Source organism: Syngnathus typhle, linkage group LG18, assembly GCF_033458585.1.
Source record: "Syngnathus typhle isolate RoL2023-S1 ecotype Sweden linkage group LG18, RoL_Styp_1.0, whole genome shotgun sequence".
In the NCBI taxonomy this organism is placed as follows: domain Eukaryota; kingdom Metazoa; phylum Chordata; class Actinopteri; order Syngnathiformes; family Syngnathidae; genus Syngnathus; species Syngnathus typhle.
This window is the reverse complement of record NC_083755.1, coordinates 3,890,767-3,901,086: the sequence shown is the minus strand read 5'-3', so window position 1 is coordinate 3,901,086 and position 10,320 is coordinate 3,890,767. Positions and strand designations below refer to the sequence as shown.

At 47.2% G+C, this 10,320-nt stretch overlaps 1 protein-coding gene across 4 annotated transcripts; it reads right to left on the bottom strand.

Annotated features, from left to right (window-relative positions):
* Window positions 1–69: 69 nt before the first annotated feature.
* On the bottom strand, window positions 70–9,750 carry LOC133142804 (ATP-citrate synthase-like). 4 transcript variants are annotated; one of them, XM_061264371.1, is made up of 31 exons: window positions 9,562–9,750; window positions 8,957–9,065; window positions 8,589–8,770; window positions 8,299–8,421; window positions 7,622–7,684; window positions 7,310–7,500; window positions 7,147–7,226; window positions 6,864–6,994; window positions 6,438–6,556; window positions 6,230–6,366; window positions 6,070–6,131; window positions 5,840–5,957; window positions 5,580–5,734; window positions 5,396–5,489; window positions 5,168–5,224; window positions 4,870–4,899; window positions 3,916–4,057; window positions 3,665–3,833; window positions 3,495–3,599; window positions 3,212–3,408; window positions 3,062–3,143; window positions 2,828–2,938; window positions 2,590–2,717; window positions 2,436–2,529; window positions 2,214–2,368; window positions 1,988–2,138; window positions 1,774–1,917; window positions 1,545–1,658; window positions 1,301–1,383; window positions 1,103–1,179; window positions 70–1,024 (listed from the first exon to the last, which is right to left on the bottom strand). In XM_061264371.1, exons 3-31 carry the CDS (start codon window positions 8,745–8,747, stop codon window positions 930–932), a joined length of 3,366 nt encoding a protein of 1,121 aa, XP_061120355.1. In that variant the 5' UTR covers window positions 8,748–8,770; window positions 8,957–9,065; window positions 9,562–9,750; the 3' UTR covers window positions 70–929. The 4 variants fall into 4 exon arrangements, with proteins under 4 accessions (XP_061120355.1, XP_061120354.1, XP_061120356.1 ...); XM_061264370.1 differs by lacking the exon at window positions 8,957–9,065 and having other exon boundaries at window positions 9,562–9,749; XM_061264372.1 differs by lacking the exons at window positions 4,870–4,899; window positions 8,957–9,065 and having other exon boundaries at window positions 9,562–9,749.
* Window positions 9,751–10,320: the final 570 nt, after the last annotated feature.

The following is a 10,320-nucleotide window of genomic DNA, read 5'->3' as shown; positions in this document are numbered from 1 at the left end:
TAAACGTGTCCGTTTTTTCAAATATTGTACTTGCTACACCGGATTGACTACAACACAGGAGCGCAAAAGTAAAACAAAGTCTTTATTAAACTACTCTGACAGCATGTTACAAAACAAACAAATAGGTATATCTTCACAGTTAAATAGAAGCAACAGAAGGAGTTGTGAGTGGGGGAAAATTCAAAATTATGGCGAGTTTTAAAAAAGCTGTTTAGGAGTCATTCCCCAATGTTACATTTCAGTTTTTCTTCCTTTCTTGAGATTACAGTAGTCTTTTTTCTTCACTTATCGGAGCAATGATTTTTCTTAACTGATCTAAACTGCAGAGTGTGTGAAATTACCAAGGCATTTAAGGAGTTTTAATGAGCGACATTAAAGTACTGGAGTAGCCGAGCGGTAAGTGTTCATGAAACATTATTGCAAGTCACTAACATTATGCACAAATTGAATGTTAACACTGCCTAAATACAGGAGAATTGTACTAAATATTAACTACTTGGGCAGTGTTTCTTTCAAGTACCACCAGAGTGAGCCCGACTACCGCTTTGTGTATTGCTGAACTAGACCTTAAATGAAGGTAGAAAACATGTGGACCTCACGTTCGAATGAAGGCCTAAACAACCGTTCGAATAAATAAGTTGTCATGATAAACATAAAACAGACAAGATAGTAAAGGTTACCTGATTCCATGCGGTCCAAATACAGAAGCAATCCAAATCCTGTTTCTTTGTGCTCTGGCCACAACTCAGTTGTTGTCAAAAAACAAAATCTAAAAAATATACTTCCCCCTTTCATCCTTTAAAAACTAGACTGAATGCTTCTACTCTGAACTTTCAATCAGGATGTACCGTACTACTACTTCTGCCGACTTTTCCCAAGGCAGAGAGCGAGCGAGAGTAAACATTAGGCGGGTGAGGCGCGCTAGTGTGTCACATGGACATGTGTTCGGGGAGGACGTAGGAGATGTCGTCCCAGGGGTGTCGGTACAAACCCTGCTTGAGCCTTTTCTGGTCCAGGTAGTGACCTGTAAGGACGGCAAGAGCTTTTGAAGTCTCAAAAAAATAAACGAGTTAGGAACACCACTGTGCAGTTTGGTACTCACCGATGAAGCCCATACTTCGGCCGAGGACAAAGATGCCATTTAGCGCGCCGATCTCCACAAACTCGTCAGCCTCGTCGCTGGGAGTCACACGACAAACAATACTTGACAGTGTGCACACAAAGCTTCCATTCGGCGGGGACCATTTGTCCACACCATCACGTCTCGTCATTCCAGCGGCACTTTACGTTCTGCTCTTACCGAGTGAAGCCGCCACACGTCCTGAGTAGGTCCACGAAGGCGACGCCGATAAAACCGTCGACGTTGAGGATGAGATTGGGTTTCTAGATTCAGATTTAATTATTAATAGATGCAAGTGAGCTAAAAGTTGATTCATTCACTTCAATTAAAAATGTTATCTTACCAAACACTGACTTCCTGAAGTATCTATCGGTGTCTTTAAAGCGTTCACTAACACAGCTACAAAATTTTGGCGGCAACCTACCTTTGAGGTGGTGATCTTTTCCACATCCAAGGCGTAGTCGAGCAGCTGACTGGAAGGGAATTGCTGCTTCACAAAGTCCTTCAAAATCTGCACCCGCATGTCTGGGTTGTTGATCTGGAATGCAATATTTCATTTATAATTCTTTAACCTTGAATTTCATCTTTTCATTGAACCTTTTTTTTAATCAAAACATCGTTTTGGAATTATTACTCTTGTCCACGGTACTTACTGATTTGACACGGTGTCCTATGCCCATGATGAGCTTGCCGTCCTTCTTCATCTTGTTGACAAAGTCCATTGGCAGCATGCCGCTGTCGAAGGCTTTGCTGAACTGCTTGGCAGCTGCGTCGAGGGCGCCGCCAAAACGGTCCCCCTGGAACGCACGAGTAACGGTTTCAATCGGGCCAGGCGAGCGACAAGGGGGGCGCGCGACGGGTACTGACGATGGTGAGCAGGCCGGACGTGAGGCTGGAGATGAGGTCTTTGCCGGCTCGCGCACACACAATGGTGTTGTGCGCGCCGGAGACGGCGGGCCCGTGGTCGGCCGTCACCATCAGGCACATTTCGATGAAGTGGCAGGCGTAGCGAGGCAACCTAAAAGCGAAGAAACACTCTTTTGAAAGCTCTGGAAGGTTTTTTCCCCCCCAGGTCTGCAAAACATCAACCAACCTGCGTTGGAACCAAAGAAGTCCCAGCACTCCTCCTAAACCCATCTCCTCCTTGAAAACCTCAGTGATGGGCATGCCAGCATAGATGAGCTCCTGGCCTCGCTCGTCACAGATGCTGGTCATGAAGGAGGCGGGTTTACGGATCAAGCCCAATTCCTGCAGAAAAGGACCATAAGGCACTAAAGATCTCAAACTCGGTTAAGAAGTAAGATGGAATTCTTACCCTGGCCCAAGAGTAATCCATCGGTACGGTCGGGGGAGGAACCTCTTGGGCGGGAACAATGGTGCCACTGGCCACCAGTTCATCATAAACTGTCCTATTTTACAAAGATTTTGTAAGCGAGATTCCAACCCGTAAGGTCTGGAAATGACCTCACCTGATGACATCACCCAGCTCGTCAAAGCTCTTGGGAACGCAAGCTCCGGCGTCCCGCAGCGCTTGGTTTTTGGCCACTGCTGTTTCCGACGCTTGGTTGGCGCATGCACCGGCATGGCCGAACTGGACCTGATGAGGGATGGTTTTTTTTTGTTTTTGTTTTTTTAAGTAGCTTGCGAGTAGTTCATTGCTCAGCACTCAGCGAAGCAAGTCTGTGTTTGCAAATACATTCAATATACCTCAGATGCAAACATGGTGGCGCAAGTTCCGATACACCAGCACACGACCGGTTTGGTGATCCTGCCCTCCTTGATGCCCTGACAGATCTTGTACTCCTCCGTGCCGCCAATCTAAACGAAGATAGGAAATAGATCTAGCATTAATCATGGTAACCCCTCACAGATTTAATTGAAATCAACGGATTATTGCTATTGCGCAACACATACAGAGAAAAATGCTAAATTTCCTCCCACCTCTCCCAGCACCACGATCATTTTAACGCCTGGAGTGTCCTGGTAGCGAAGAACATGGTCCATAAAGGTGGAGCCAGGGTACCTAGACAGGAAAGACTTTCTGTAAAGAAACTGTCCATGTCACATTGGGTGTCACATTGCTGACCCGACCTGTCTCCTCCGATGGCCACGCCTTCGTAGACGCCGTCAGTTGTGCGGGAGACAATGTTGTTGAGCTCGTTGGACATGCCCCCGGAACGCGACACGTAGGCCACGCTGCCGGGCCGGTAGAGCTTGGAGGCCAGGATGTTGTCCAGCATGCCGCCAGTGTTGCCAATTTTGAAACAGCCCGGCTTAATTCCACCAACCTAGACAGAGATCAAAATAAAATTTCACCACTTCCTGCCTTAGGAAGTACTTCATCGATCATTAGCAGACGACTAATGTCGATTACCGTCGCGGGCCCAATGATGGTGACACCTTTCTCGTCGGCCATCTTGATCAGTTTCCTGGTAAGCGCTTCCGGGATGCCCTCTGCGATGATGGCGATGGTGTGAATCTAATCGCGGCAAACAGGAAATCGATTGATGCGTGCCGCTTGGCGGTCGCGCTCGCCAAACAAACCTGCGGGTGCTGCATAGCCTCCACTGTGCTGTCGAAGGCCGAGCGCAGCGACGCAAAGCTGATCATCACGTCCACCTCAGGGTGCTTCTTCATGGCGTCGCTCATGCTTTTGTAGACTGGAACCAGGATCTCCTTGTGCCCCCAGTAGAACTTCTGCTTGTGGTCGCCGCTGTCCGATCAATAAGCACGCATTTTAGTCAAATGAGACAGATGCCGTCGACACATTGCAATTTCATTTGTGAGAAACGCACGTAAAGGGGTAAACCATAGCAGCCACTGAGGGTTGGTCGCGGGAGCACACGTAGTCGAAGTCCAGCATCCCTTGCACGGCTCGCGTCTGCATGCCCCAAACCACGGTCTTGGTGTGCTTACTGAAGAGTGTTGTGGCTTTGGCTGAAAAGCACAAGAGTTTGTTTTTTTCCCAAAGTCAGTGAGGATGAATTTAATAAGAAGATCTGATTAGCAGCCACAACACAACACAACACAACACAAAGGAAAGTCACTCTGCAAACAGTTTGGAGATACGGGAGGCGGAAAAAAAATAATCACAGGAGAGACACAACAGATAAAAATAGAGGCTCATTAAGCACACTACACCTAGTGTCAGCAAAAATAAATCTTATTTAATGAACTTACTCACATTTTATTATTGTGTCCATCCTCTATTATTGCAACATAAAATTTATGTCACTGAATCACAGCATGGGATTAAAAATCACTTTGTGACAATAGTAACGACAAACACTTGCGCAACTAGCCCGCTTCCCTCACTTTACCTGTGTGGCAACATTTTGCCTTCTACCTAACGACACGGACATTAACAATATGCAATGAATTGAATTTTCCATCCAGCAAACATAGTGAAGCAGCATTTAGCTGTTAGGCTGCAAACAAATGGAATAAACTGGCAACAAAAGTGAAGTCAGCCCATTAGTAAATACTTTTGAATTGTGAAGCACATGGAGTCACCTGGTGGATGAAATGCCACCTTGCCTTCAACTTACAAAAGAAGTATATTGCAATATGCACACGTAAATAAATGCAATAATCGGCATTTCTGTTGACTATGATGTATTAGCAGTCCGCTGTGTTAAATGCAAAGCGACACCAATAAGAGGAGGAGGCTGAGGACACTAAAAAATAGACAAGGCAGGCAGGGGGAAAGGCAGAAGGAACACCAAGCGGATTGTCGCACCCTTTCATACCTCCGCCGAAGCCTGATGAGGCCTGCGCTTCTGTGAGCACAACAATAAAAACGAGTACGGGAACAAAAAAAAAACAGAAAACAATGAGTGCATCTTGTTTTACTATTTTCTCAAAAATCGAAAGCAGATGTGAGAGCATGCGAAGCTCAGCGTGGCTGGACAGCTCCAATGAGGGTGGGTGGGCTAGTCTTAAAAATATTATCGCCAGATATAAGACGCAATCTAAACACCGAGGTGAAGTGGAGCGCATGTGCGGAATAGCGCAGTGCGGATGTGCCTGGTCGCGCCCACAACTTACCTGTCCAATCACCTGTGACCACATTCTTCAGAGGCCACAGTAATGAATGAAGAGGGTCTTAGAGAAACAAGCCCGGGGAGGGGGGGAGGGGGGGAAGATGAGGGTGAGTGGACAGTTTGTGCAGCACGCATATACGCACAAAAAATGAACAATGGAAGAAAGAAATCAGCAAAGGGAAGAAAGAAGCAGACATGAGAGGCGGACGAGAAGTGAGCGCTGTTAATATACCTGCCGGGAGACCCGCTTTGGACTTTTTGCTCGGAGTGACGTCATCGCACGGCTTGGCTTCCGAGAAGGAGGCCGTCCTTGTAGCAGCTGGAGTCTGAGGCGCCAGAGTAAAGACATGCTGCCGCTTGAGACACAACTAACGCTCGCTGACCCTCAACTTCCCCTTTGAGCGTATTCAAAATACCATCACGTTGTTGCTTGAATTGAGCAGGAAGTTGGCGGTGTGGGCGTCCGTTGGTGGCTGGTTGGGGATGGGTTTGTGACCTAGCGCCATGCCCACGATGGCCGTCATGTGCGTCTCTGTGCCGAAAACGTGGATAGGAATACCTGTGGTCTTCCCTAGAGGACACACACCCCAAAAAAAGTGGCTTTTAGAGGACTTACGACTTACAATCATTTTCTAAAAGCTCCTTTGGTAGCGAGGAGTGTGTGTGGAGGGCTTACCGACTTCCCCCATGACCCTGAGACCCTCCTGGTAGTTAGGCCCACCCCGTCGAACAAAGATGGTGACCTCGTTCTCCTTGAGGGGACCCTGGTAGTCCTTGATGGCCCTGACGATACCCTGAGAAAGCAAAAATAAGCTCGGAAACCCTGCTCAAAATGTCAGCCAAGTGTGTTATCGCAAGGATCTCGTTGTAAGGGGAGAATTCTGTGTGTGATATGACATCATTCACCTTGAATGTGGCTGCTACATTTGTGAAGTTGGCAATACTTCCTCCGATGATGAGGACCTTTCCTGCGGGGGAAACACAGGAGGAAGGTGGCGACTTGAAACTCGACTCCGACGTCACATTCTCGGCCAGTGAGTCTATTACTGGCTCCACGCACACACACCTTGAGGGTGCTTCTCACGGGTCATGAGGGAGAGGATCGTTTTGGCATAGTCGTACGTCTGCTGCTCGCTGGGCGCGCCGGAGTACTCGCCGTAGTTGGCCAGTTCGTCTACGCCGCCCAGGTCGCAGATGGTGTCGCTGCTCGGGCAAGACAGAGATTTCCGTCAAGTGCGGTGTGGTAATTTTGCAAAGACAAAACGTTTATTCACCTATATACGACAGAAGCTCCGCCCCCTGCCACCATGGTCCAGATCCTGCCACGAGGGTTCAATAACGTCAGCTTGAGACTGGCACCGCTCTTGGCATCAAGATCAGCTATGTAGGCCTCCTACAAGACAAACCACATTCAAACATTCCAAATCAAACTATTGACTGTGCAAAGATCGCACTTTTTCATGGACGATTTAATCCAGAGAATACGTCTGACAGTACAAGTTTGCCAGGTCTTTTTACAATGATGTGGCTTTGTTCAATGTGTACAGTAGGATCAAGTAGTTGACCTAGGCTAAGGTCATTTTAGGCCACTCAAATGCGAGAGCTCCTTTGGCATGGATGCTTGAAAAAACACACAAACCCCGTAACAACCAACATGAAATGGACAAAAGAAAAAAAAATTCTGTCCTTCACATTCTTACCTCGGGATAAGCTTCCCTGCCGAAAGGCGGCGGGAATTCCACGTCGCCCCACTTGGCCTTGCAGATGTAATCGGCAGTGGCGTCGATCTTAGCCGCCATGTCGAGGACGTAAACGCCATCCTGGGTGACAACTGGTGCGCAAGATGATTCGATTCACTCACGTGATTACGGCACGGTATTTAAATATGCAGCAAGCAATTTGCTTCCTTTTTTGGGGGCGGGGGGGGGGGGGGGGGGGTGGCATTAGTGAAAACCCACGTGAAGGCCTGCTAGAGATAATTACCCAAAGGGTTGATCTCCAGGTATGTGAAGTACAGCTCCTCGTAGAGGTTGAAGAGCTCCACTATAAAGCTGGCCAGGATTCTACAAGGAGAACATCAGATTCAAAATGAGCCTCTAAATGAAAGCTGGAGCACAGAAATCTCCAGCGGAGCATCAATACGTACTCTTTCTTCTCATCGGATATGTGCGTGAGCAGCTGCTTGGTCACTTGATCCCGGCCGAGCTTGTCGTCCACGGCGACCATCAGCCGCTGAGCTTTGGCGTCCACGTCGCCCACCTCCACGCCGCCTTGGTGGTGGAAGAGCAGGTGGTCGCCCTCACGCGTGGCGTACACGCACACGTAAAACTCCTCCTCCTGCGGCAAACAAAGAGGATGCACAGGCTTTTTTTCCCCACTACGCTCATGCGACCCTACGGCACAAAAATGTCTCCGATTATCATCTGGACTGTCAAAACAATGCGTGTGATTGAATTACCTGCTTGTGGGGGACAAAAGGCTCGATGAGGAATTTCTTCAGCACGCCTTTTGCCTTACCCACCTATTGAAAACAAACACTTCATATCACAAATCACCAAGTTGGTTTAACCTTGACGTGCGACAAAACAAACACTGCGCCCTCCGTGTGTCAACGTGTCAAGGACAGAGATGCTTTCTACCACGCTGCGCAAATGCAGCTGAGCACGTTTGCATGTATGAAGGACAAGAATAGACCACCCTCGCCTCTTCCACTCACATTACATAACATGCAGCCTCGTATATGCACACTCATGACTGTGGCGGAAAACAAATGTGTCGCTATATGGACAAGAGGAAACATGTGACATAAGAAACCAAAAACGTGACGTTTTTTTTTTTTGCAGTCTCTCCAGATTTTCTCTAAAAACACAGCAAATTTTCCCTGCACGGACAAAGACAAACTTGATCCGTCTCAACTACTCAACTTCTACACAATAGTGCAAACAAAGCGTAATGTCCTTATCTATGATGAATGAGGTCAATAATGGACTGGAGGCATCATAAAATTAACAGGTCGCTCCCACTTTTATCTCAGAATGAGAAGCTGGCATTCCCTTCAGATGACTTTGAAGAACTGGGCCTTGATGTCAACTGAAAAACATGGAAGGGAACTGAGGAAGGCTGAAGTCTACTCACGGTGGTTTCTTTCATGAGGCGGCTTTTGAGCCACTCCTGAACGCCTGATAGGTCCAAGTTTAGGCCAACCAGTCCCAGCTTCCCGCGCCGCTTGATCAGCTGATCCGGCTTCACCACCAGTTTCTGTGGAGTGAGACGGATGATGGCAAATCAAAACCAGAGTGCATCTCTTAAAACATCAGGAAATACGGAGCAAATTTTGCCCACCTGTACGGGCTCATGTTGAAATCTCACGCAACAATTCAATATTCTGAACTGTTTGTGTGTAAATTGAATGTGACTTTTCTTACCTCAGTTAGCAGCCAAGGGTGCTCCTGTGTTAGGCGAGCCCAGTCGGTCTCGGCGGTAACACTGGCATAGCGGAAGCGATTCTGCACGGCCGACGAGGTGCAGATGTGTTTGAACAAGAAGTCCTTGGCGGTCTGTTCTGAGATGGCCTTCGCCGACATGGCAGCGGTGGATCGCACAGGACCTTTTGGGAGATAACGGATTCTCCTTTAAATCATCAACCATGGACTGTCCCAAACTTTATTAAGTCAAGTCGCAAACATACACAAAGTTCACAAGTAAACACTGTACCATTGAAACAATGACGATATCACTACTACTACTACCTTTACAAACAGTGGCCTGACATTCCAGTTTTCAGCATTTGTACCTGCATGCAGTCAGACCTGCTCAGCCTCTGTCCAACTTCCTCAAGATAGGATTGGGAGGAAGTGCAGCAGACTGACGGCCCGCGAAACTTGTCTGCAGAACTGTTGCAACTGGTCTCGGACCAAGTTTTACAAGCATGACAAACAAACACAGCCTGATAAGACTGATTTCAATATTTGACTACAGATAAAAAATTTGCCACTGAATGCAATCACTGAGCTACTTATTAATATAGGCAATCTAAAGAAAGTGTGAACATGACCCAATTATCATGGGCCCCGTCCCTCAGTTTTGGAACCCTTGGAGCAGACTCATACAGCCTGCATAGATTGCCTCAAGTTAGCATCTTTCTATAATTTCAATCAAATGTATATGATGAACAACTTAGGTAAGTGTGCATTTATGCTAGAAAGGAAACGCCTATGAAAGACGTTTTGAAAGCGATCTTTGTAGCTGTAGTAAAATGGCATGAATCATACAGCGCATCCTTCACGTCACGCGCGCGCACGGCCGTCCGCTAACCTCGAGCTGTCACTAAAGCTAACAAGCTAACATCGAGCGGCTAAAATGACGTGGTTCCAAAACCTTCGGCGTGCACACGCTTACCTCGACGACTTGCTCCGCCTGTTTTCCCGAGTTACAACGAAGATACCCGTTGGGGAACCAACACGGCTTGAAAAACTCGGCTTCTTGTGCTCGTCGCCTGCCAGCAAGTCGTGGCCAAACTCACCAGTCGCCTCACCATAATCTGGCGAGTTGAGTTCGGCTTCACGCGGTTTCCTGATTGGGTTGACTTCGGTCACGCGGAGTCGCCGGGAACGCCCACACCGTCTCACCGGACATGCTGAAAAGAAATGAAAGGGTGACGTCATAAACGACAACCTTGTCATGGAGATTTTAGTGTGATTATCCAATTTACAACCATTTTATCAATTAAAGATGGGCCTTTATAAAAAGAAAAACATGGTCCTTGAGCAAAAATACAAAGCACCAAAGCAATCAGAAATATTTGTTTTTTGTGGGCCTTTGAACTGATGAAATAAAGAGAATGAGGAAGGTAGTTTTTCCTCCCCTTCCATTCAACTCAACTCATAGCTTCCTAAGTTTATACCATGAGACTTGAGAATTTACAAGGCAAAAAAGTAGCCCACTATGGTATAACTCACTTGCAACCAACTGTTGGGCAACACAGTCGCATCACTTCCTTCTGGTATGGAAACACTTCAAAAAAAAATAAATGAGTGCTCGGGTTGAGTTCATGACCTAAAGAGGAATATCAGAAAACGTTAGGCACCCCAACCGTTGACCAAAAATACTTCTGCAGATGCAAACTTGAGTATTTTTCAAAGAGCAATAAATATAAAT